This window comes from Oncorhynchus mykiss, chromosome 21 (genome assembly GCF_013265735.2).
Source record: "Oncorhynchus mykiss isolate Arlee chromosome 21, USDA_OmykA_1.1, whole genome shotgun sequence".
NCBI lineage: Eukaryota > Metazoa > Chordata > Actinopteri > Salmoniformes > Salmonidae > Oncorhynchus > Oncorhynchus mykiss.
In genome coordinates, this window is record NC_048585.1 from 27,426,108 (window position 1) to 27,453,805 (window position 27,698).

The 27,698-nt window shown below is 45.2% G+C and overlaps 1 protein-coding gene across 8 annotated transcripts in view; it reads right to left on the reverse strand.

The window, feature by feature from the left end:
- The window catches only part of LOC110500172 (DENN domain-containing protein 5B), a 75,581-nt gene that overhangs the window by 10,471 nt on the left and 37,412 nt on the right, over nt 1-27,698 (reverse strand). For 3 of the 8 annotated variants that reach the window (XM_036957527.1, XM_036957522.1, XM_036957523.1), the window contains 15 exons: nt 27,178-27,287; nt 22,046-22,724; nt 16,746-16,933; nt 14,058-14,627; nt 11,198-11,429; nt 9,451-9,601; nt 9,068-9,161; nt 6,789-6,920; nt 6,433-6,585; nt 4,916-4,997; nt 4,552-4,633; nt 4,259-4,387; nt 2,395-2,516; nt 1,507-1,652; nt 627-668 (listed from right to left, as the gene is read on the reverse strand). In XM_036957527.1, the coding sequence (XP_036813422.1) occupies nt 627-668; nt 1,507-1,652; nt 2,395-2,516; nt 4,259-4,387; nt 4,552-4,633; nt 4,916-4,997; nt 6,433-6,585; nt 6,789-6,920; nt 9,068-9,161; nt 9,451-9,601; nt 11,198-11,429; nt 14,058-14,627; nt 16,746-16,933; nt 22,046-22,724; nt 27,178-27,287 (2,912 nt within the window). The remainder of the gene's footprint in view (nt 1-626; nt 669-1,506; nt 1,653-2,394; nt 2,517-4,258; nt 4,388-4,551; nt 4,634-4,915; nt 4,998-6,432; nt 6,586-6,788; nt 6,921-9,067; nt 9,162-9,450; nt 9,602-11,197; nt 11,430-14,057; nt 14,628-16,745; nt 16,934-22,045; nt 22,725-27,177; nt 27,288-27,698) is intronic. The other 5 variants (XM_021577373.2, XM_036957526.1, XM_036957528.1 and 2 more) reach the window with 3 other exon arrangements.

Genomic DNA, 27,698 nt, shown 5'->3' on the forward strand with positions numbered 1-27,698 from the left:
TCATTTGTTAACAACAGTATGACTGCTAATTCTATAACTATGCAGTGTCGTCCTCGATCAAATCTAGTCCTACTCATCTATCCAATTGATCAACTAAAAAAGTCGACATTAGACCAATGCACAGCCAATGACAGGCGAGTATTCCTACAATATGCCCTTGAATGCCACTTACCTTTAAGTTGAAGGTGAGCTTGGTGCATTGAGTGATATGCATAACATCAGCACCATGCCAAGGAAATGTTCATGTAATGCTAAACTACACAAAGTGGCATTCAAGAACAAACACATACCCCTTCATAAATCTAGAACAACATGAACACCATATAACCAACAGATGGTACCCATCGTTGACGAAGCCCTCAACCCAGAGAGAGAGAGAGCTGGGTCGTATTCATTAGGGCACACCGTAGCAAAATGTTTTGCAACGGATACCAGAAATAGGAGTGTTTGTTATTGGACAACTTCAGGTAGCCCCTCCCCCGTTTCAGTCAGTTTTCTTCCGTTTGGTTCCCAATGAATACGACCCTGGAGTCAATGGTACACAGTGAACATTGAGCCTGGGATGATACAAATGGGTCCGGTGGAGAGAAGGAGGGAGGGAAGGAGAGGGAGATGACGTTTCTAACCTTGAACATGGCGTCGATGTGAGTGTGTGGCCTGAAAGCAGACTGGGGGAGATGAAGACATGTGTTAGGACATGATGGACAGCACGAGTGCGAATGGATGGACTTGGGATGCTGGTTTTTGGTAGACTACCCTTCACCAGGCTACAAACCAGGCGCGTACCCAAACCACCACCATAGTAGCAACGCTTCTCTAGAGAGATGGTCCACAGAGCTATACTGAACAGTTAGCCATCCCCCAAACCGCTCACAAAGCCACAAAGAGCTACCACCCACCACCGGTGAACACGGCACCACTCAGAACAGTAGACACTATGAAAAGGCTCAGTAGGTAGAATCATGCACTTCCTGAGAGGAAGCAGGTAGGAAAGAGGACAAACGGGAAGTCTGGGTCCTTTCGCTCATTGTGCCTGGCAGCATCTCACAGTGTTAACTACTATTCAAGCATACTTCCAATATCTAGTGGAATATCAAGTGGAATCAGCTACATGAACCCAACTTCTAACTCATCAACCCCGGCTCTGAGTGGAAGGTATCAGAGCAAATAGTCACACAAAGACGAATGAATGGATAAATGAAGGAGTGAATGAGGAGATAGGGGATTAGTAGTAAGTATGGAATGGTGGAGAGCGAGTTAGACAGAGTCTTCTGCCTTATGAGACCATGCGTGAGTTCATGCCACAAAAAGGGAACAGCCACCCACTTCACCCCAGTGGGCAGCGAACAATGACTCAGTGATGGTCTCAGCAAAACCATCAATCGATGCTGATATGACCTTGCTGCAGAACGTCACAGAGACATGATATGACCTTGCTGCAGAACGTCACAGAGACATGAGAGGAGGAGTAGGGGCCCTGGCTGTTGGATCATAGTTCAGACTCACATCGAAGGTCATCTCCAGGATGTTCTTGGTGATCTGCCTGACGCCCGAGTCACCCAGCTCACCCGACACACACACCCACGGGTTGGAGGTCGTCATGGCGTTGCTCAGCTTCTTGATGGGGATGATGACGGCGCGGTACGGGATCACTACAGGGACAAAAAAAAGTAGTACAGTCCCTCTCAATGCAACACAGAAAGAATAAATGTATTCATAGTTGTATAGTTAAATATAACAAGGGCAAACTAAATCAGGGAGATTTCAGTGGATTGCACTGCTTTAGAGTAATAACACATTTCTGAATTTTACTATAAAAAAATGATCCCAGTTTTGCCTAACGACAGGCAAGGGTTCCAGAGAAAGCTAACCCAGGGCTATTGGTGATGTGTGTGTGTGTGTGTGTGTGTGTGCGCGTGTGTAAAAGAGAGAAACTACTCTGGTGCTGGTTCAGTGCAAACTGCTATGTGAATAATGTAACCCTGCTTTCAATCTTTGATTACAAGCTCATAGCCTCATGCTTTATTCAGGTTAACACCGTCTCTGCCATTGATCCAAGTTATATTCCTACCCATCTACATTAACCTCCATGGAAAACAGTGATAGGCCAAGGCAAGCACACCAGTCAAGACTCTCCAAAGCCTACCATCCATCCTCTCCGCAGTGGCAGAGTGGAAAGATTTGCTGTGGGTGACTTGTGGTAAGTTAAAGTGGTTGACTTCTAGTTAAGTTGTTTTAGCTAGTGTGCAGACTGATCGAGGTAATGGCACTGGTGAAATAGAATTAGTCAACCATCTTATGATGTGACTGTGTTCTGTATAGGATGAGGTAAATTAGTGGTTATATTATGGTCATGTTGAGGTTGGATCGTGGTTATGTTGAAGTCCTACTCACTGATGGTGGTGAAGACACTGGTGAAACAAAAGTAGTCGACAGTGTTGAGGGAGAGCAGGTGAAACAGGAACTGCTCCTTCTCCTCCTCACAGCGCAGGAAGGCGTAGCGCTTATACAACTTCCTGGAAACGCCACAACACACACTTAATACACATTAACCATGGCTTCGACACTGTCAATGTGAATAATATTGTGTGTGTGTGTGTGTGTGTGTGTGTGTGTGTGTGTGTGTGTACAGTTGAAGTCGGAAGTTTACATACACATTAGCCAAATACATGAACTCAGTTTTTTTTACAATTCCTGACATTTAATCCGAATAAAAATTCCCTGTCTTATGTCAGTTAGTATCACTACTTTATTTTAAGAATGTGAAATGTCAGAATAATAGTAGAGAGAATAATTTAATTTCAGCTTTTATTTACATTCCCAGTGGGTCAGAAGTTTACATACACTCAATTAGTATTTGGTAGCATTGCTTTTAAATTGTTTAACTTGGGTCAAATGTTCCGGGTAGCCTTCCACAAACTTCCCACAATAAGTTGGGTGAATTCCGGCCCATTCCTCCTGACAGAGCTGGTGTAACAGAGTCAGGTGTGTAGGCCTCCTTGCTCGCACACGCTTTTTCAGTTCTGCCCACAAATGTTCTATGGGGTTGAGGTCAGGGCTTTGTGATGGCCACTCCAATACCTTGACTTTGTTGTCTTTAAGCCATTTTGCCACAACTTTGGAAGTATGTTTGGGGTCATTGCCCATTTGGAAGACCCATTTGTGACCAAGCTTTAACTTCCTGACTGATGTCTTGAGATGTGGCTTCAATATATCCACATAATTCTTCTTCCACATGATGCCATCTATTTTGTGAAGTGCACCAGTCCCTCCTGCAGCAAAGCACCCCCACAACATGATGCTACAAACCCCGTGCTTCACGGTTGGGATGGTGTTCTTCAGCTTGCAAGCCACCCCTTTTCCTCCAAACATAACGATGGTCATTATGGCCAAACAGTTCTATTTTTGTTTCATCAGACTAGAGGACATTTCTGCATAAAGTACAATCTTTGTCCCCATGTGCAGTTGCAAACCGTAGTCTGGCTTTTTAAAGGCGGTTTTGGAGCAGTGGCTTCTTCCTTGCTGAGCGGCCTTTCAGGTTATGTCGATTTAGGACTCGTTTTACTGTGGATATAGATACTTTTGTACCTGTTTCCTCCAGCATCTTCACATGGTATGATGCACTTTTCGCACCAAAGTACGTTCATCTCTAGGAGACAGAACACGTCTCCTTCCTGAGCAGTATGACGGCTGTGTGGTCCCATGGTGTTTATAGTTGCGTACTATTGTTTGTACAGATGAACGTGGTACCTTCAGGCGTTTGGAAATTGCTCCCAAGGATGAACCAGACTTGTGGAGGTCGACAATTTATTTTCTGAGGTTTTGGCTGATTTCTTTTGATTTTCCCATGATGTCAAGCAAAGAGGCACTGGGTTTGAAGGTAGGCTTTGAAATACATCCACAGGTACACCTCCAATTGACTCAGATGATGTCAGTTAGCCTATCGGAAGCTTCTAAAGCCATGACATCATTTTCTGGAATTTTCCAAGCTGTTTAAATGCACAGTCAACTTAGTGTATGTAAACTTCTGACCCACTGGTATTGTGATACAGTGAATTATAAGTGAAATGACCTGTCTGTAAACAAATGTTGGAAAAATTACTTGTGCCATGCACAAAGTAGGGGTCCTTACCGACTGGCCAAAACTATAGTTTGTTAACAAGAAATTTGTGAAGTGGTTGAAAAACTATTTTTAATTACTCCAATCTAAGTGTATGTAAACTTCCGACTTCAACTGTATGTGTGTGCGCGTGCGTACTTGGTTAAGGCTTGGCGGGTCAGCAGCTGTTTGAGGTGTTGGGAGAGTAGCTTCTTCTCCAGAGAAAGACGGATCCAGGCCCTCGCTCTGCCCACATCAGTCTTTATCTCCCCCATACTCTGGATGTGCCTGAGAAAGGGAGGCGTGGAGATGTGATAGAGAAGGTGAGGAGGTTAGAAATATAACAGCAAATAACAAAACAAATTGTTGACTCACATGGATAAATTTGTGAGATATTACCATCTACCTATGACACATCGTAATGTACAGGTACAGTGGTAGGTAATTCATACCTCATATCCTGTATGACGGACGCTCGCAGTGATGGCATCCCTATTGACGACTCAGACTTTCGTCTCTCTGGACCATTTGACACTGTGGGAGGGAGAAAGAAGCACACACACACACATCTCAGCTTTGGCAGCGCTCCAATTTAAAATAAATATATCAAATGCCATTGGAGTGTGAAAGGTCTGTAGATTCATTTGAAAATTGAGTATTTCAGTGGATTATTGGGTATGGATAGTGTGTGACTGAATGGATTGAGGGTAGGAGTGACATGTGTTTTATGTCAATGTTGTATATTAAGGTGTGTGTGTGTGTGTGTGTGTGTGTGTGTGTATGTGTGTTTATATATGTGTATGTGGGTGTTCTTACCTGGTGACTCTGCCTGCTGCTGCTCCAGTTTCTCCTCTCTGGCCTGGTAGTGCAGAAGGTGGGACCACAGAGCTGACTTCCCCTACAGGGGTCACAGTCCAGAGGTTAGAGGTCAACCCACACACTTAACTTCTTTGGGCTAGGGGGCAGTATTCGGAAGTTTGGATGAATGAGGTGCCCAAAGTAAACTGCCTGTTACTCAGGCCCAGAAGCTAGGATATTCATATAATTGGTAGTATTAGATAGAAAATACTCTAACGTTTCCAAAACAATAATGTATGTCAGTATAACAGAACTGATATGGCAGGCAAAAACCAGGGGACAATCAATCCAGAATTTGTTTTCCCCAGCTCACCCTTGATTACTATGACTGTCAATGGGAATATAAAAGGAAGTCCTCCCAGATTGCAATTCCTAGGGCTTCCACTAGATGTCAACAGTCTTTAGAAAGAGTTTCAGGCTTGTTTTTTGAAAAATGAGTTAGAATTTATAGTTTTAGTAAGTGGCCCATTTTGTCTGTAGTGTTTGTTTCATATTCCGGTAAGTGCGCGTACTTCATTATTTATCTTCGGTAATGGTCTCTGGTATTCTCAGTCTTAAATTTGGTTGTTTATTTACATATTAGGGTACCTGGGGATTGATTATGATCGTTGTTTGATATGTTTGGAATAAGTTTATTGGTAATTTACAGGATTCATTTGTATGCATTTTTAACGAGGGAAACCAGTGGATTACTGAGTCTAGCGTGCCAATGAAACAGACTTTTCTGGGATATAAAGAAGGACTTCATCGAACAAAATGACCATTTGTTATGTAGCTGGGACCCTTGTGATTGCAACCAGATGAAGATCTTCAAAGGTAAGTGATTTATTTTATCGCTATTTCTGACTTTCGTGACGCCTCTGCTTGGTTGGAAAATATATGTAATGCTTTTGTGTGCGGGGCGCTGTCCTCAGATAATTGCATGGTGTGCTTTTGCCGTAAAGCCTTTTTGAAATCTGACTACGTGGCTCGATTAACAAGAAGCTTTGAAATGTTGTATGACAATTGTATTTTCATGAATGTTTAATATTACAATTTCTATAATTTGAATTTCACGCTCGACAATTTCACCGGATGTTGGCCAGGTGGGCCGATAGCGTCCCAATGATGCATAAGAAGTTAATAGCCAATACACTCTCTAATACAGGAAACAATGCACTTCCAATAGCTAATACATTCACTAATAATACTAGACTATAGATAGAGGATTACCAGTCAATAAGCCTAATGAAATAGGGTCATATGGTTATTACTATAAGACCGGATTAACCAAAGTGTTGGTAGACTGACCTCTGACCTATAGCCAATAGCAGGTTCTTCCAAGTAGAGCACTGAGCATGAGGAGGGTTTACATTGTAAACGCAATGTCATCATTACGATAAAACCTGATTAGAGAGAGTGTGTGTGCATGTATGTGTGTGTTTCTGTTCAGTGCATGTGTATGCACGTGTGTGTGTTTGTGTGTCTCTACAGACCTGTTTGACTTGTAGGCCGTGGCTCCAGATCCTCTCCAGCAGGTCACAGAGGGAGGCGATGAGAGTGTTCTCCTCCAGACCTGTGATGTTGGCCTCCCCATGACCCAGCTCCACTGCCTCCCTGCCCATCTTCTCCACCAACATACGCTTAGTCTGGAGACAGGAGACACAGAAACTTGACTAACACAACATGACCCCTACACATAGGATACAAACAACCGGTTTGTAGACAGGAACCAATCCCCTCATAACTACACCAAGCAACACAAAATTGGACCAATATACATTGGAGACACATAGCAACTGCAACCACAACTTGACCAATACCACAATATATTTCACATGTACAGACTCACCTTCATGCGACACTCCTTGAGTAGTCCCTCTACAAACTTCCAGTTGGTCTGAGCGATGACGGCAGGTGAGAGGTCAGACAGCTTGGGCTGACGGAGGTTCTTCCCCAGGCTCCGAGCCTCCTGCATGTACTTCTGATGGAAACAGAGAAGGAGCAACAGTCAGCTCTGTCTGCAAAACTCTACAGTCGTGGCCAAAAGTTTTGAGAATGACACAAATATTAATTTCCACAAAGTTCGCTGCCTCAGTGTCTTTAGATATTTTTGTCAGATGTTACTATAGATTACTGAAGTATAATTACAATAATTTCATAAGTGTCAAAGGTTTTATTGACAATTGCATGAAGTTGATGCAAAGAGTCAATATTTGCAGTGCTGACCCTTCTTTTTCAAGACCTCTGCAATCCGCCCTGGCATGCTGTCAATTAACTTCTGGGCCACATCCTGACTGATGGCAGCCCATTCTTGCATAATCAATGCTTGGAGTTTGTCAGAATTTGTGGGTTTTTGTTTGTCCACCCGCCTCTTGAGGATTGACCACAAGTTCCCAATGGGATTAAGGTCTGAGGAGTTTCCTGGCCATGGACCCAAAATATTTATGTTTTGTTCCCCAAGCCACTTAGTTATCACTTTTGCGTTATGGCAAGGTGCTCCATCATGCTGGAAAAGGCATTATTCATCACCAAACTGTTCCTGGATGGTTGGGAGAAGTTGCTCTCGGAGGATGTCATTTATGGCTGTGTTCTTAGGCAAATTGTGAGTGAGCCCACTCCCTTGGCTGAGAAGCAACCCCACACATGAATGGTCTCAGGATGCTTTACTGTTGGCATGACACAGGACTGATGGTAGCGCTCACCTTGTTTTTTTCCAGACAAGCCATCTTCCGGATGCCCCAAACAATCGGAGAGGGATTCATCAGAGAAAATGACTTTACCCCAGTCCTCAGCAGTCCAATACCTATACCTTTTGTAGAATATGAGTCTGTCCCTGATGTTTTTCCTAGAGTGAAGTGGCTTCTTTGCTGCCCTTCTTGACACCAGGCCATACTCCAAAAGTCTGTACTGGTGGTGGCCCGATCCCCAAACTTTAGGAGACGGAGTAAATTGCCATCATACAAACTGAGGCAGCAGACTTTGTGAAAATGTATATTTGTGTCATTCTCAAAACTTTTGGCCACGACTAATATTAACCATTACAGGTGGATGGAGGGACATTTCTCAGTTGGGTCCAACTGTAAGAGGTTGTGTAAGGGTAGAATTGAGGGCAGACATTGTGGTTTTTGTACAGTCTTGAATACCTTTTAGCAAACGTTGGGATGTGGCGGGGGGTTATGTGCTCATAGAGAAAACAAGGCAAAGTAAAAATAACATTTTCTGTTTACTTCTCCACAGAGAGTTGAGGCGCTGAGCCCATTTCAGTGACACACTCTGGTGAGTTCACTCTAGTTGACTTAAATTGGCCTGAATCTGAAATAATTCTGCCATCTTATCTGATTTTGTATCGTTATGATTCAGTAATTCCCTTCTCATCTATCTCCTTCCCACAGAGATACAGAACTATAAAAGGGTAGGAAGAGGAGAGAGATGAGGGAAAACAAGATCCTCTGCAGAGCCATGACTTACTCTTTCAGTGCTGTCGACTTTAACCAATGTGACAGGTGCACGGGGGATCTATCAAACAGAGCCACTGTGTGTGAGTAAGCAGGGATTGTGTGTATGTGTGAAGCAGGACTGGAGTGGAGAAGTGGAGTGGGGGTCATCTTGGGGGTAGGGGTAGATTTTGGGGGTAGAGGTAGTTTTGGGGGGTTAGTGGGAGGGTCCGTCACTCCCCCACATACCAGGCAGCACTCAGAGGCAGACTTTTTTGGTGGTTTGAGGGGCGGGGGAGACGCCTTGTCCCACTCCCAAAACGCCATGGAGTTCTGCAGGACTAGACACCCCTCTACCTGCTAAGAGGTGGTACGGCCCAATCCCAAACGCACAGGACCCACAGAAAAGACAGGAACGAGAAAAGAACGTAAAAGAAGCACCATGCACATGAATGCACAGGACATTCAAATAATAGAAACTAAAAAACAAAGAGAAGTTAAAGAGAAAACAAGCCACAGAAACAAACATGACATCAGTTAAGACAAGGACGGACAGGCTTTGAAAACGGAACCAAGCTAAGACGAAAAGAAGAAACTCAAAAGAAATCAAATAAAAAAAGGAACATAAAGGCATGCTATGGAACCAGAGGAAGAGGAGAGGATGAAGAGGGAGGACGGCGTGCCGGGTCCGTACCTCTTTGAGGTCGTTATCTAGAGTCAGGTGTTCTGTTTGTTGTCTGTGACGGTCTTTCCTACGCTGAGCCGTAGCAGTACGACTGGACCACCTGCTGACAGACATAACACTGTTAACCGCATAAACATTTATATAGACTCTACTCAACTACATAATAAAATATTTAAAAATATATTTTTTTAAATCAACAAAAAAAACGACATAATACAGATGGAAAATTGGTAATAAACACTTGTTAACTTGGACTACATCACCATAACAACTGTGACGTATACATTACGCCCATATAGCCATTCTATGTTCAAACCGTTACCATTACCATTTTTTCCAAGAAACAATGGCCGTCATTGGTTGGCTCTTCGGTAATGGCATCATATACTCACTTGTTATTGGTGGGTCCGACTGAGAGCACGTCAGACTGCAGCTTGGGGAAGAAGCCCTGTTCATATTTGCCCTGTCCAATCTTCATATCCAACAGGTGGGGGTGGATGGCTGTGTGGTCGATCTTCATCAGCCGCTGTTCGATGGCCTGGGCTGGGCAGGGAGATCAAATCAAGAGGGGGGATTTTGAGTAAGGCCTTCTTTTGGTATAACCACTACTTGAGAATACATTTAGTACAATGCTAGGACTAAACCTTTTGAGTTGACTTTGAATGAAAAGAGACACCCACACAAGCTCCCACTTTTGTGCTCATCAAAACAAAGCTTGGCAGATCATCAAAGCATAGTGTTTGTTCAATTCACTACAGGACATGCTGTACTGCGGCCCTTTCATCCTACCCTCTCCCTCATTATCTATAAACACCCCGCTCTCTTCATCTCACTGCTTGCTCTTTCTTTCTCGGTCTCTCTTTCTGTCTTTCTGTTTGCTCTCCAAACCTACCTCCTTCTCTAACCATTTCCTTTAATGGACACAAGGTAGAGAAAACAGACACAGTGCGACTCAACCCAAACCAACAAGGCATCCGTCAATTAACCTCTGCTCACGGTGATAAACAGCGCATCTGTTGGCGAGGTAATTCTGTACAAAAACCTCCGAATGTATCTTCCAATCTCAGTCCTCATTGTTTGTCAGACAGGAGAGAGAGGAGCACCGGAGTGACTGAGGGAAATTAAGTAGAATAGAAGAGTTTCTTTTGTGTGTATAATTGGGGAACTGCACGCGCCACCACCTCTGAAAGAGCTCCCCCCGAACAATTAGGCTTTTACAGAACTTGTTCCATTAAAATCTGCCAGGTCAGACCCTGCCAATTGACTCCACCTATACCTGTACCACGGATGTGAGCACGCACGCACGCACGCACACACACACCCTATTCATTGTCTGTGAGAGTGTCTGGTCAGGTCTTTTTTAAAATCTTAATTAGTACCCATTTGGCTTGCCCTCATTAAGTCTCTGCTGCATAGGCAAAAGGAAGTGAGGAAGCCAGACTCAGTGGGGTAGGGGCGGCGGGAGCGTTTTGGGGGAAGCACTTGTGTGTGTGTGTGTGTGTGTGTGTGTGTGTGTGTGTGTGTGTGTGTGTGTGTGTGTGTGTGTGTGTGTGTGTGTGTGTGTGTGTGTGTGTGTGTGTGTGTGTGTGTGTGTGTGTGTGTGCGCGCGCGCGCGAGAGAGAGAGAATGAAAGAAAGAAATAGAGCGTAGAAGAATGAGCTTTGTGGGGTGAGGCTTTCTTTGAGACAAATACAAAAAGGCAGAATAGGCCAAGGGGAGCACCTGCTGAGTGGAGAGAAGTCTGCTGTTTCCAATGAACACATGAAAGAGGTCAAGAAGGAGAAGAGGATGATGAGTTGGAAAGTAATAGGATGGATGTGTAAAGAGATGGATTTAAAAGGAGTCCTGTGTGACCTCTTAAAGCATCATTGGTATGCCAGCCAGGCAGACAGACTGATCGAGACAGCAGTCATCCACAGCATGCTGATCAGACAGACGGTGCAGGAGAGGACATTCTAATTCAAGTCCAAACTTTCAATTAGTCCCTCTCCTTATTTCTCTGTTACCTACCAAAGACTCATTTTAAACAACTCTAGATTTGTCCTTCAATTCCACCTATCCCTCTCTGTCGATCTCTCTCACGCCCACACACACACACACCCTTCCAACCTCCCCACTCCCTGCTCTCTTCAGACTCACCTGACTCCTTGAGGACGGTGCACCTCTGGTAGTTGGAGGATCGCAGACTTGGGGCTCTAACATTGTATAGACGAGCTTTATCGATGCGTCCGTCAAACACGCGGAGCAGCGGCTCCTTCTCCTCCCATTGGGACATGATCTTGTTGTCGATGAAGGTGGCGAACATCTGGGTCTCGATGAAGTGGGACAGGAAGGGCAGGTAGGGCTCCGGCTGGTCAGACAGGAAGGAGGCCTGGAGAGAGGGGAGATCTGTTAGTACAGACACAGATACATTAACACGCATGCACTTGCAGGGAAAGATAAATACTAGTAGGTAGGGAAAGCAACAAATGTAATTACAAAATGATATAAGTGCACACAGAGATGGACAGAAACTACAAAATAAATGTACAAAATACCTGCAAAGCACACTGGGTATATTTATTGGCCTTGCTTCGGGGTGAAGATCCTTAAAATACTACTCAGCATGCTTTTTAATAGTTCATTTTTTCATAAACATTTATATTTAGTTAATTTAGAACACGAGCTTATCACACCATAGTGACATCAAAGGTGGCCACAAAATCGTGAACAGCTATAAATAAAAGGTATAGAAAAGTATTTTGTACTTTGAAAATACAAATTACAAGTATCTTGTTACAAAATACAGTGCCTTCAGAAAGTATTCAGACTGTTAGGTTACAGCCTTATTCTCAAATTGATTAAATCATTTTTCCCCCATCAGTCTACACACAATACCATATAATGACAAAGTAAAAACAGGTTTTTAGACATTTTTGCTAATATATATATTTTAACTGAAATATGACATTTACATAAATATTCAGACACTTTACTCAGTATTTTGTTGAAGCACCTTTGGCAGTGATTACAGCCTTGAGTCTTCTTGGGTATGATGCTACAACCTTGGCACACCTGTATTTGGGGCGTTTCTCCCATTCTTCTCTGCAGATCCTTTCAAGCTCTGTCAGGTTGGATGGGGAGCGTCGCTTGCACAGCTATTTTCAGGTCTCTCCAGAGATGTTAGATCGTGTTCAAGTCCGGGCTCTGGCTGGGCCACTCAAGGACATTCAGAGACTTGTCCTGAAGCCACTCCTGCGTTGTCTTGGCTGTGTGCTTAGGGTCATTGTCCTGTTGGAAGGTGAACCTTCGCCCCAGTCGGAGGTCCTGAGGGCACTAGAACAGGTTTTCATCAAGGATCTCTCTGTACTTTGCTGTGTTCATCTTTGCCTCAATCCTGACTAGTCTCCCAGTCCCTGCCACTGAAAAAAAAAATCATTCAGGCCAAAGAGTTCAAAAACTCGAAGCGGGATGACGTGCCTTTTACTGAGGAGTGGCTTCCGTCTGGCCACTCTACCATAAAGGCCTGATTGGTGGAGTGCTGCAAAGATGGTTGTCCTTCTGGAATGTTCTCCCATCTCCACAGAGGAACTCTAAAGCTCTGTCAGAGTGACCATCGGGTTCTTGGTCACCTCCCTGACCAAGGCCCTTCTCCCCCGATTGCTCAGTTTGGCTGGACGGCCAGCTTTTGGAAGAGTCTTGGTGGTTCCAAACTTCTTCCATTTAAGAATGATGAGGCCACTTTGTTTTGGGGGACTTTCAATGCTACAGAATTGTTGTAGTACCCTTCCCCAGATCTGTGCTTCGACACGATCCTGTCTTGGAGCTCTACGGACATTTCTTCGACCTCATGGCTTGGTTTTTGCTCTGACATGCACTGTCAACGGTCAGACCTTATATAGACAGGTGGGTGCCTTTCAAAATCATTTCCAATCAATTTAATTTACCACATGTGAACTCCAATCAAGTTGTAGAAACATCTCAAGGATGATACATTGAGTCTCTAAGCAAAGGTCTGAATACTTATGTAAATAAGGTATCTGTTTTTCATGTTTAATGCATTTGCTAAAATTTCTAAAAACCTTTTTTCGCATTATAATTATGGGGTATTGTGTGTAGATTGCTGACGATGTGTATTTATTGAATCCATTTCAGAATAAGGCCGTAACGTAACAAAATGGAAAAAGTCAAGGGGTCTGAATACTTTCCGGAGGCACAATTAATACAATTAACTAAATACTCAGAAGTAATTGAAATACATATTTCAAATACAATATAACAGAAATAGTGCCCAACTCTGGGTGCACAGCACGTAGCATAAACACACAGCAACCAACTCTGGGTGCACAGCACGTAGCATAAACACACAGCAACCAACTCTGGGTGCACAGCACGTAGCATAAACACACAGCAACCAACTCTGGGTGCACAGCACGTAGCATAAACACACAGCAACCAACTCTGGGTGCACAGCACGTAGCATAAACACACAGCAACCAACTCTGGGTGCACAGCACGTAGCATAAACACACAGCAACCAACTCTGGGTGCACAGCACGTAGCATAAACACACAGCAACCAACTCTGGGTGCACAGCACGTAGCATAAACACACAGCAACCAACTCTGGGTGCACAGCACGTAGCATAAACACACAGCAACCAACTCTGGGTGCACAGCACGTAGCATAAACACACAGCAACCAACTCTGTTTTCTGTCTGCTTGCTGATATGAATGTATTTCCCCAGTGATTTTATCAATGCAAACATTGTTATTGCCAATACCAAGTCTTACCAGCTCCGGCCTTGTTCGTCTTACTTATTTATCAAATGGAATATTTTCAAGGTGGACGGGTTTCAGGAAATAATTGAATCCAGCATCTCACAAACATGGTAATGCCCCAGTGGACTTCCACTATCACACAACACAGGTCTCAATAAACAGCCGGTTACATCAAGATAAACCGTGTGTGTGTGTGTGTGTGTGTGTGTGTGCATGTCTCTGTGTGTCAACCCATCACCTTATCAAAGTTGTGCATCTGCTCTCGGTTGGTGAGCCAGGACTCCAGGTCCGGAGCGCTTTGGATGACGAAGGCCTCATAGTCCGCGAACATTGTGGTAAACCTGCTAGCGAACACCTCCCTCAGCTGTACATTCAGCTTAGCGTTCCTCAGCTCCTCCTCTTCGATTGCCGTCCTCCCCCCCTGGCCCTCTCCCTCACCCCCTACCCCCCTCAGGGCTTCCACACGGACCCCTGTTCTCTTAGCCAGAGCCTGGAGTCTTTCCAGAGTAGCGTTCCCTTGGAGAAGCTCCAACACAGCTAACTGCTCCCCGCCTAGGTTCCCATTCCTCCCATCGTCCTCTAGCTCCCTCAGGGCCTGTTGGCTCTTCAGACCAGGGTGACGGGTAGAGACGGACCCAGGGGTGGTGGTGGGGACAAAGGTTGGAGGAGCGCCCCCCACTGGGGATATGCCGTAGCGGAGGAGGACTTCACTGAGCTCCTGGATGAACTCTGGTTTGTTAGGGAACTGGGGGAAGTCCTCAGGCAGCTCGATACAGTGGTTGTCAATGTCCACGAAGCACAGGTTAGCCTGTTAGGAGAGAGGGAGGTTTGGAATAAGATGAAAGATTATACAACAATTATAACATAGCTATTGCTCAATGAATAGAAACTCAGAGAGGGGTGTGTTGGGGTAGGGGAATGGACATGCACAGATTGAGTATTGGGTAACTGGGTCCGTTTGTGATTGACACGAAAAAGAGATTAATGTCAGTAATAAACCCAAATCTGACATAATTGAGTTACTGTGACAAACCACCAGCATTACGACATAAACCCTGTGCTCAAGGGTAGTGTGCCAGACAGAAACAAATACACACGCTTGCACACCAATCACAACCACAATTCACATAAAATCACACATACAAATTCAGACACACCTACCATCCCTAGTGTCTTACTCTAACAGACAAAGCAACACACTCAAAAACCAACCACAATGACAGCTTACAGTGGTAGAAACGGGGCTTACAGCCTTCTCTCCCCAAGCCCCAGTCTAATGTATTACACTGCCACTCCAGCTCTATAGCACTCCTCCATCTGAGACACTCAGCCCTGGGACAGGGGAACAATGATACTGTACACACACACACACACACACACACACACACACACACACACACACACATTATATTTCCAGGCTCTACTGTCCCTGTGAGAGGATGACTAGGAGTTACTATACACCTGAATACATGACATTAGCATTTACTGTCTGGCATCTGAAACGCTGGGTTTACTACCAATTGACTATAGTTTAATAACAGCATTTGCTAGGCTCCAGATGTGAATTTCAAAACTCAACATTTTCTTCTCCATGTATTTCTGGGTCCAGGTTTGACTCATGTGCATGGCTCTGTGAGGGCTGCATCAGCGGTCTGTGCACAGATCTGACCTGATGTGGATTGGCCTAACGGAGGTTTATTTATGGTAGCGGAGAAGACTGCAGGCCATCCGCCTGATTTAGGAGCTGCGGAAAAAGGAGCACGCACCCGCTGGGTGATTGTACAGGCACACAATGTTTGGCCTAGTTTCGGTTAAAAGCCATTGGTTCCTCTTTTGCATTCAATAGAAAGGATGGAGGATCAAGAGGGACAAAATTACATGAAACTGTTGGCATTCATGAGTGTGTGCATGTGCATGTACTTGTTTGGTATTTTCTATGCAAACATGACTAATATGATTAGGACACAAATTATTGTTCTGCCATTTGAAATGGAAACGAGATGAATTATTTCTACAGAGCCAGGGTTAAAAAAGGCAAGTCATTCATTCATTCACATCCTCTCTCTATGATCCTTCCCTTCTTTCCGTTTGCTTTCAGCTCCTCTTTCATCCCTCCATTTCATCCTCCTCACTTCAAAGAACCAATCAGAAAATAGAGATATTCCCTAAATTAAAACATTTGGCACCGTGTGATCTTTAGGGTAGGATCCGGAGGAACACAGGGAGGCAGAAAATTGGATTGTGAGGAGGCAGGAGCAGCACCAGGGAACGTCGTCGGATGCCGCACTGACTCGGATAATTACCATGCATACGGAATGGGCCAGATTAATGAGCGGTGGGAGTGGGAGGGAGGGACAGCCCTGAGGCTGGGAATCTCTTTGGGACGTTCCAGACCATTAGGAGTCTTATCTCGTCCCCACACACACATGCTGTGCACTGAGGGTTCCATCGCTTTCACTGTCGGAGGAGGAGGCAGAGGGTATAGACACACACGATCCCAAAATCCACTAAGCCGTTCTAGAGAAATATCCGTTTGAGTTCGTTCCACACAGGAGTAATAGGGGTCTATGCAAACACATTGGGCTGTGAGTGACAAAACCAATAGAAGTATCTCAGAGAGGTTTAAGTGCTTTCCAACAAACTAAAATTAACTTCTAATAGACATTCCTCCACAATAAGAGTCTGAAAGCGGCATTTTTCCACTTCCCGCTCAGTCTGAATAGAAGCCAGGTTGTCTGCCTGTGTGGATGGGAGGCTCATTGTGCAGAGTCAGGGTTGGATAGCCTTGGACAGTGTGCATTCAGCAACAATGAGCCCTTACTGTAACTGCCTATTGTATGGAGACACACACTTACAAATAAATAAAAAAAACAGACCCATTCGCAGTTGCATACACACACACACTGACACACACAGTAGTCCATACCTCCTGTGGCAGCTCTAGTTTGGAGCGGTCGGTGCCCTCCTTGGACTGCAGGCCCATGAGGTAGGGCACGGGGGCATCCAGGAAGTGCAGCAGTGACGCGGGTAGGATGGGCACGTAGACATGCTGCCACTGGAACGGGAAGAGCAGGGTGGTGATGCCCTCCGCAACTGTCATCAACCGCTGGTAGTCTGGAGAGAGGTAGGGTGAGGGAAGGAAGGGGTTAAGTTGGGAGTGGGAGAGGTGGTTGAAAAGGAGGGGTGGAGTGAGTGATTGGGGGGGGGTAGTAAAAAGGGAGATGTTAGAAAGAAGAAGAAGCAGAGAATCACTTTAAATCAACCAATCAAAATTGAATCTGGGGGCAATACGGGTGGAATTCTGTTTTGATGGATTCAATTTAAATCACCATTCTCTCTGTGTGTGTGTGTGTGTGTGTGTGTCTGCGTGTGTGTGTGTTTGCCTGCAGTGTCTCCTGTTCCTGATTAAAGATTAGGACCAGTGATCTCAGCCTGGCTTTGCTATTGAGTTTAAGAGTTCCATCATCAGATACGAATAAAATGATCAGACCATAAGCCTGACTGACCATCATAAAACAGCAGCACGCTACACCAATTTATCCACTCAAGCCCTCTCCCTGCACCCTTTCCTCCATCCCTAACTCGCTTTCACTCTCACCGCTGCTCAGGCACAGCGGCTCTGTGTACTTTCATTCAAAATGCGTTACACTTTTCAAGGTCGACAAAGCATTAAACAAAGACCTAGCCAATTTACATTCTACAAGAGAACTAGGGGACCTGGCATGTTTATATTGCGTGTGTCTGAGAGTCTGTGTGTGTGTGTGTGTGTGGGCGTGTGTGCGTGCATCTACCTTTCCTCAAAGTCCGTCTGCAACTCAGATATAAATACACACAGACCATCGCATGCGTATCACACACAGATGGACGCTCTCCTACAGTCACATGCACAGACTGGATACATCTTCTCTCTGTCCCCGAGACCAATGGTTGGTTACTGTGTATTAGACAGAGCAGCTGTAAGGCTCCAGATGCTCTTTCAGAGAGCTGACAACAGCTCTACTTTAGCATCTCCTCCTCTCGGTCTCATGTGCGACTAATCATACTAATAACACGCTAACACTAACGCCGTGGAGAGAGCACATCAGACCTGGCCATTAATCAGTGTGTGTGTGTGTGCACGCGCACACTGCAGGAGCACCTGTGTCCATTAGCCACTGTCGGCGCCTCGAATTCTCAATTTTGAGGCCTGGCTTCAAACAAGTCATTAGGAACAGGACAGGGGTGCTTGCAGGCGCAACTGTAATGGACGTTATACTTCTCAGACTGAAGAGGGGCATAACTTACCCCACCTGCCACCCTGCCTCCCGTGGAGATGACTCGTAGTGATGGAGCGAAGGAAGGGGGTCCGGTGTGAAAAGGTGTGTGTGTGTGGGGGGAGGGGCATCTGTAGGGGCTCCAACTTATAGGATATTTATGAGAAAACTAGAAGACGCACACGATAGGTAGGCGTAACAATACCCCGATGAAAGACTTGCGCCACAGGACACGCAGAAAATGGAACGAGAGTCCTTCCGAAACCCTGTGAAGGTGTGGTTTGAGAATCACAGTCACGCATTGTATACGTTTGGATCTCAGATAAGAAAAGGGAGACAGAGAAATGAGATGAAGAGCAACACACAGAGAAAGTGTGGTAGCGAAAAAGAGAGACAGAAAGAGAAAGAGTGGGAGAAACCGAGAGAAAGACAGAACTAAAAAGAGAGTGTGAGAGTTGGTGAGTAAACTTGCTAGCTCAGCTGTGGTGCACTGCACACCCACACACTCGTACAATAACACACTGACCGTACGTACACAAGCCAAACCCCTCACACTGCAATACTCAATTCTGTATGAGGGGGAAACCTAGAAGAGCTGCAGATAACTTGGAACTTTTACATGGCTTTACTAAAGCAATGCATACAAAAGGAAACTACACAGCACACTAACACCCATGTATTTGTATAGCATTTGCCCTTCGGCTTCTAGTCTACCAAAGAAACGCTGGCAATCATTTTACCGGTAACTACTTCAAAGTGCTGCCAAAAACCAAGGGGTCAATTGCTTGAACATGCCTTTTTGGCATTCCCTGTGGGAAACCAGTCTCTCTCTGAAATAAACCAAGCAATTAGAGCCACAACAAGGGAGATAAGAGCCCCCCCAAAAAATGAGGATAACCCAGTTTATTACCAAATATACTCTCACAAGCCTCTGCGTGTCGAGGGTTTTTAACTTGACACAGCCTGCTCTGTGATGCAGAGACCGAAAGAGTGATTCTTATTAAAAGGATGATTCATGGTACTTCCCTCACGTCTCAGCAACTCTATCCCCGCTTTCCTTCCCCTCTCATCCACGGTTATGATCGTATTATGTGAAGTTTATCCCCTTATTCGATACGATTACACTGCGTCTCGACAGACTTCATTAATACATAAGCCGTGATGATTTGACACCAGCTCTTCCTAATTTAATATTCAACCCGTCAGATGTCAGACTCCAGTTTTCCCCAACACGAAAAACATCAAAGCACCCTGCAAAAGCTCATAGGGGGTGAAGGGGGGAAGGGGATAAGAGTGGAAAAAACTGAATAATATTATTCTCTCGTCCGATGTTGACCTCAGCTGAACTATGGTGGGGGGTGATTTCAGGCAGAGATGATGCGAGAGCGTTCAACTCTATTTTGCAGGGCCGTTAAACTTTCACAAGACCTTCCAATACTGCTTTCCGTGTAAAATATTGTACATTATTGCTTGATAAATAGGGGAATGCATTGCATTGTCAACATCTGTCGGACGGCAGGGTAGCCTAGTGGTTAGAGTGCTGGACTAGTAACCAAAAGGTTGCAAGTTCAAATCCCCGAGCTGACAAGGTACAAATCTGTCATTCTGCCCCTGAACAACCAACTGTTCCTAGGCTGTCATTGAAAATAAGAATTTGTTTTTAACTGACTTGCCTAGTTAAATAAATAAATAAAAAATGTAGATACAGTTGATCACAATGCTGCTGAGGCCAAGTGGAAAATGCGAACGGAAGAGACAAAAGATCGGCATCTGTGTTTCAAAGCTGAACATATGACACGAGGCAACTCATAGTGAAACTGCCAGTCATTGGGACTGGTCCCTATCAGACACAGTCTCAGAAGGGAAGAGACAAGCCAATAATGGTAAACAACAGAAACCAGGTGCACTCCCAGCACAGAGAGAGGGGAGAAGGAGACATGGTGTAAAGTCCCCTCATTTTCATACAAGCAACCACCTTATTGTGTGCGCTGACTGACTAAGTCTCTCTGCTATTGAAATCCTTGGGCGCCTAAGCGTTTTTTCTGGTCGCCTAATAATCAGGATGGAAAAGCGCTTTCAGTGTCAACTTAAACTAAAAGACTAAAAGACTAAAACCAGATATAATGTATAGAAGAAGATAATGGGACCTGTATATTTTGTATTCGTTATATAATCTTTGAGAACTAACAATCACCAAAATAAAAGTCTGGGAGAATTGAAAGATCCCCAAAGAATGATTTTAGCAATATACATTTTAATATTATGTTTGAGCAAAAGAAAACAGCATTAGCCATCACTAAATGCATAGAAATGCAGGAAATTTGATTTAAAACCCCCAAAAAGTTCTCAGCTCTATGGTAGAATATGTTGAATCACAGGAAATGTGCTTTAAAACCGCAACCATTTCTCTCAACTGCATGTCAACTTGTGTAGAATTGCAGGAATTTTGTTTTTTTTAATTACAAAAAATGCTTAGCTCCATGGAGAAATGTGTAGACTTGGAAGAAATTCGCTTAAAAATGCCAAAGTCTCTACACTGCCAAGACGGGGCCTCAAAAATTTGCTTTAAAACTGCGCCCCTGCCACACCCACCACCTAAACCCATTTTTGATCAAGAAAAAGACCCTGGAATGACTAAAATAGTGATTAATCATATTATTAATTACATCTCAGACCCATGCCCTCCACTGAGCTGCGGGATTGGACTAAACACCTGCCTGCCACACTTCCTTCCCAATGTGCCCTGGTCAAAGATAGTCCACAATATAGGGAATAGGGTGCATTGGGACCCATCCACAGAACATGTTACAGATGCAGTTTCCGTGCATCAACCCTTCCATGAAAGCGCCTCCAGGCAAATCAAGCACATTGTTTTTATTATAGAGGAATTAGAATGCCTTTTAGCAGCCGTGTCACAGGGTAGGAGCTAAATGGGATGTCGCCAACGCTTCCCGGTGAAAAATGAGGAACATTAAAACGTTACTGGAAGGTTTTTTCATTCGGAATGAGAGGTTAGTCACTCTGTTTCCGTCTGACAGTTGGTTTAATCAATTAAACATGGGAGATCATTTCTCATCAAAGGATAGACGACAGATGAGTGGGGATGGATGGGAGCGGAGGGGTGGATGAGGATGAGAGGAGTGGTAGGAGGAGGGAGAGGCCCGTCTCTGTCGTTTTCTCTCAAGCAGACAGAAATGGCATGGTGCTAGTAACAGTGGAGTCCCTTTGTTTGACTGCCATCAACTCAACTAATGAACTCCCATGCATTACAGATAATTACATTAGCGACATTAAACTCCATCAATTCTAAAACAAATCAAGAGCCACTTAATGGAAACTCGCAACCCATTAATTCGTTAGGCAAGACTACTTTCCATTACAAAGGACGCCAATGGACCAGAACCACGCAATCAAACATTCAACACACAAGAAGCTCTCTCAATGTCTCCTTCTCTGCAACAGTCTTCAGCCAATCAGATAATGGCATCCTGTAGTTTAGTCTACTGTATTCTACAAGTCTATGGCAAATACAGTCAGTCTTGGCCTGACGACTACAGACTACTGTCTGGCTGTTGGTCCGTTGACTGACCATGCTTCCTAATCCTGCTGCTGTCCAGTCAGTCAACCTACATAGCTCCAGTCCCAGGGAGAGGAAGGGCACTCTACCAGACCCAGATTACAGTAGTCTAATCCTAAACTCATTTGGGCCAGGGAGTCAGGGGCAGGACCACAGATGACACCCCAGTAATGACACAGACAGTCATGTTCCATTGGCTCCAGCTGAGGGGATGTGTTGAGGAATAGGGAGGAATGACTTCTCCGAACCATCCCCCAACCTGGTATCAGTCATCACCATACCACCTGGCTGGAGAAGCAACCCCCACTCAACAACCTGCTGCCAAGGAATGTAGAGGCAGAGAGGAGTGTGTGTGTGTGTGTGTGTGTGTGTGTATGTATAATAAGCATCTCTTACCCTGTGAGTAGAGCAGAATCTGCATCTCCAGAAGGGTACAGTTGAACAGCTGCACCAGGTTCTCTACCCCCAGCAGAGTGAAGGTCTGGCCCAGAGGGAAGTCAGCCAGAGGCAGCTCCCCGGGCCCAGGACGCTGACACACGATGGGCTCGTACACCCCGTGGAACTTCAGCGAGCGCCCCGGGGGGGGCAGGGGCACCTCGTACAGGATGTTGTGCACGTAGCTCTCCAGGGGGAGGGGCGGGGGCGAGGCGGCCGTGACGGCCCGGTGCATCTGGGACAGGAAACGGCGGCAGCCGTGCATGAAGGGCATGGGCGTGATCAGACACAACGCCTTGGAGACGTAGAGCGTGTCACGCGACGCGTCGTAGCCGCCGCACGCCGCCGACCGGCACGAGGAGGAAGATGGAGAATCTGCTTCGTCGAGGCTGCTAGCCAGAGAGTCCATGCTGGAGGAGGAAGAGGAGGAGGGGGTGGCGGAGGAAGGGTTCTCGGCCTGGTGCATCTGGTAGAGGGTCTGCATGGCCGAGCAGATCTGAGGCGACGTCACCTCCTCGTAGAAGGTGTGGACGAAGCCGTAGGTGCGAGAGCCGTCCTCCCGCGTGATCAGGAAGGAGTGGAACTGGGGCTCGCGGCTGTCTGCCTGTGTCCTGAACGACAGGCCTTTGGGCATACAGAGCTACGGAGAGAGAGACAATAATGATGATTATTAATGTGGTATTAATAACTGAGATAGTTGACAGAACCAATAGAGGCCTTACATCTGAAACTACTGAGACTGCACGTACCAGACTATGTGTGTACCAGACTGTGTTGGTGTGCGTAAATCTACATTCATGTGTATGTGTGTCGCATCCCTAATCAAGTCAGCATAATCTGCTTTGATAGCAGCCCAGTCAGCAACACAGCAGCCAGCATGAAATAAAATATGGTTGATTATCATTATGTTGATTTGCAGAGCTGAGCTGAATACAAAAATGCATCATAACACACACACACACACACACAAACTAACCCATGTCACTAAGGCAGATAAACAAGCAAACAGGCACAGCCCTGTAGTTGGCCAATGTTCTGTTCGGAATGGATTATAAGAGTGGTGAGTGAATCATGGTTTCAACTGATCACTACTGACAAGATAATCACTCCCACACTACCTCAATCTGTCTGTTCTGTGTGGAAACCGAGAGGCAAATGAAAAACATCCGAAATGCTGCATTTTCTCCCCAGAAATGAGATTCTATACGCTTCCAAATCAAATTCTTCTCGTCCAAGAAATATCATGAAACCATACAGATCAAGGAGAAAATATTCCTCCAAGGAAGGGAGGGAGTTGAAACCTATGTTAAAGATGACAAAGGGATTCTAATATCCTTTTGCAACAATTGGGCCCATCTGTGCTAATGAGTGACGGAGTTGGTCCCATTAACCTGCACATTTTCGACCTACTGAAGGTTGAAACTGTGGAAACATCCATATCAACAGGCAATCATCTAGTACAACTCTGCATTCATGTTGGAGAACATTTCCCTAAACCAACACTGCTCTGAAACACATTATACAGTATCAACAACTCAACACTCTCTGACATGTTGCATACAAGTGACTCCGTAGCACAGCTGCTTCATCTAATCCCATTGACACACTTCCATTGAAGTCTCCCTCAAAACGCTCTTCCTGTTCTAACAAAGGGAGCAGAAACTGTTGACTGTTTACAGTAAAGGCTCCAGGCTTAAATGTCATCCCACCCTCCTGTCAACCGTAACTGTGTCTGGGGCCATCAACCTGGGCCTCAGCTCTGTTAGGCTCAAAATGACTTCCGATAGACATTTTGGAATTCCTAGCAGAACATTTCACAGTATTCTTGGATAATCCCAGGTAATGTTCCCATGTGTTAAACTATCCCCTTATTCCGGCACGGACACAGGAATTGTGGGGGTTCTGGGTGAGTGACGCACGGTTGATTATGAAGCAATAAGCTCAACAAACTGAAACACATACACATTCATACTCTCTCACACACACGCACTCATGCATATCCTTGGCCACTCTCTCGCACACACACAGCTCTCCTTATTCTCACACACACACATTCATGCATATCCTTGGGCACTCTCTCACACACACACACCTCTCCTTATTCTCACACACACACTCATGCATATCCTTGGGCACTCTCTCACACACACAGCTCTCCTTATTCACACACACACACACACACGCGCACACACACCTGACTCAGGGCCCGATTAACAAGAAAATCAAATTAGTGCCAACATCAGACAGACGGAGAGAAGGAGAGATAAATAAATAGAGGGAGAGATAAAGGGAGATAAATAAATAGAGGGAGAGATAAAGGGAGAGATAAATAAATAAATAATAATCGAGGGGGGATTTATGAGAAAAGGATTGGGATATGAAAAGCAATCATCAGAAGGGCTTTGTTGCTAGGCCCAAAGGGGCAGGAAGCATGATTACACTAAGGTCACCCTATGGGTAGAGAGAGTAGAGATGAGAGAGGAGGGGAATGAAGGGAGAGTGGGAAAAGGGATATGGATGGTTAGCGGGATAGAGATACTATAGATATGAATAAAGGGGGTTAGGTTGAGGCAAGCAGGGAGAGGGCTGAGATTCATAATGGTTCTGCCATCGAAGCCTTCATAGGTGCACTTCAGACCTGGACATGCTTGTTCCATTTCAGTCCTGGACCTGCCTGGAACACACCGCACAATGGGCCGTCGTTTCCATGTAAGCGGAGAACCCGGTGTTAATAATTCAGCGGTTCTGACGCCAGTGTGTGACGTAATAGCCAGCACCAACGGAAAAATAGTGACCTTGCATCACGAGAGGCAACGGTCAGCCGACACCCAGCGCTTCCTGAACCTCCTGTATAGGGACTTGAGGGACAGGTATCGAGGACAGCTACCTCTACTGGTGCTCAATATGCTGGCCTAGGCAAACACACACACATTGACCCACACACACACACACACACACACACAACACAAACATATGATCCCTCAACCACATACACGTCAGTGGACCCAGATCATTGAGCGACAAGTCAGCGGGAACTTTGGCACTCCCTTCCATGACAGGCCTTGAGTGATTCAATACATGACTAACGTAGTCTTCTGGTTTGTCATTTCCTGCAGTGTGTGGGTTATTTTAGCAATCAGGCCCGAGGAGGTGTGGTATATGGCCAATATACCGCGGCTGTAGGCTGTTCTTAGGCACGACGCAACGCCTGGACACAGCCCCGAGTAGTGGTATATTGGCCATATATCACAAACCCCCGAGGAGACTTATTGTTATTATGAACTGGTTACCAATGTAATTAGAGCAGTAAAAATACATGTTTTGTCATGCCCGTGGTATACGGTCTGATATATCATGGCTTTTAGCCAAATCATAATTCAGGGCTCAAACCACCCAGTTTATAAAATCCAATAAAGCACAAACACAATTTCATCATCACCATCTTAACTTTTCCCTTTTTTCTCATGAACGCAGATATTTGACAATATAAAGCTTTGTCTTATCAGATATTCCCTCCACTAAAGTTACTTTCCACCCTGGCACGCTTCCCCTCCCCTCATCCCGTCAACACTCCCGGGTGGCGCAGTGGTTAAGGGCGCTGTACTGCAGCACCAGCTGTGCCACCAGAGACTCTGGGTTCGCGCCCAGGCTCTGTCGTAACCGGCCGCGACCGGGAGGTCCGTTGGGCGATGCACAATGGGCCTAGCGTCGTCCGGGTTAGGGAGGGTTTAGCGGGTAGGGATATCCTTGTCTCATCGCGCACCAGCGACTCCTGTGGCGGGCCGGGCGCAGTGCACGCTAACCAAGGTTGCCAGGTGCACGGTGTTTCCTCCGACACATTGGTGCGGCTGGCTTTCGGGTTGGATGCGCGCTATGTTAAGAAGCAGTGCGGCTTGGTTGGGTTGTGTATCGGAGGACGCATGAGCCCATACGGGAGTTGTAGCGATGAGACAAGATAGTAGCTACTAACAATTGGATGCCACGAAATTGGGGAGAAAAAATATATATATATATATATATTTTTTTTTAATATATATTTTTAAACACAAACTGCAGCAAAGCAGCCACAGTCCATGTAGCGCAGCCTGCAACCCCCCCTGGGTAAATCCATAGAGACAGAAGGGATTTGGTGCCTTCGCCCCATTACCCAGGATACAACGAGAAGGCAACGCATTGTGTCTTAATCATGGGCCTCTCTACTCCAATGGTGTGTGTGTGTGCATTGTTATTTCCTAAAGCATTGGTTGGAATAATCCTAGCATGCCCTTCCTTTCCCCTGTAAACAATCTAAAAGGCCTTTCAATGCCTAGTTGGGGTATTGTTAGTCCATAGTTCCCGTTTACTGTGCCAGTTACATAACTGATTATAGTTACAGTTTTTCTGTAATCAGATTACATGTAACTGTAATCCGTTACGGTTACTAGTTACCAATAAGGTCCCTCCATCCATTCCTTCCTCCAACCCAGTTTGGTTCCCTGCTGCCCACTCATTAGATAGAATAGAGCCTGTTTATTGTCCTTCTACTCCCCTCATTCAGGGTTAAGTAGGTTACTTTCTAAATGTAATCCGTTACCTGTCCAAAATTGTAATAAGTAAAGTAACTTTTGGATTACCCAAACTCAGTAATGTAATCTGATTACTTTCACTTTTGGATTACTTTCCCCTTAAGAGGCATTAGATGAAGACAAAAAGGATCCATCAAACACATGTAGTGTGTCATCATAGTGGTCTCTGACTTGTGGTCAGACTTGCTCATGTGGAACAAACTAAAAAACGTCCTGTTTTTCAATGCTGAATTGAACGTCACTGAGAAAACAGAAAAGTATCAATGTATTTTTTCACAAACATCCTTTCTGAATTAAAAAGCAATCCAATAAGTAATCTAGTTTTTCAAAAGTATCTAATCTGATTTAAAAAAGATTGTGCCAGTTACATAACTGATTATAGTTACAGTTTTTCTGTAATCAGATTACATGTAACTGATTATAAGTTATCAGCTACCCCCCAAACCTGCCCTCATTTCTCCAATATGGTCCCTCCATCCATCCATTCACCACTCAGTTTGGCTCAGAGCTCAGCGATGGTTCACCCACCATGTTGACAGCATCCTGGTCGAAAGGGTTCCACTCCACGTTCTCAGGGTAGTGGGCCAGGACTTTAGACTTAAACGTCCTCTTCAGGGGGCTCTGCTCAAAGTTCTCCCCTAGAGAGGGAGAGAGAAAGAGAGAGAGAGGTCAAGTCTCTGGACAACCAAGTCGACTAACTAAAAATATTGGTGTGTGTCAAAGTGTGTGTGTGTGTGTCTGTGTGTGTGTGTGTGTGTGTATAAGAGGGGGATCAAAGATCATCATAAGGGAATACAAGGAGGAAGAAAACAAGAATGAGCACAGCTGTATGTTGCACAGCATTCTGGGATATCTCAGAATGCTGTCAACAGATGTGCTACGAAGCTTTCCACTTCCCCTTCCCACACACACACACACACACACACACACACACACACAACAATAAATATTTCCCCTTGCCTGCCTTTCTTGTTCTGGTTCCCCTCACTTTGCCAGCCTCATGTGTAAAACAGCAAGGTGTAGTGAACAACACATCTACATCATTAATC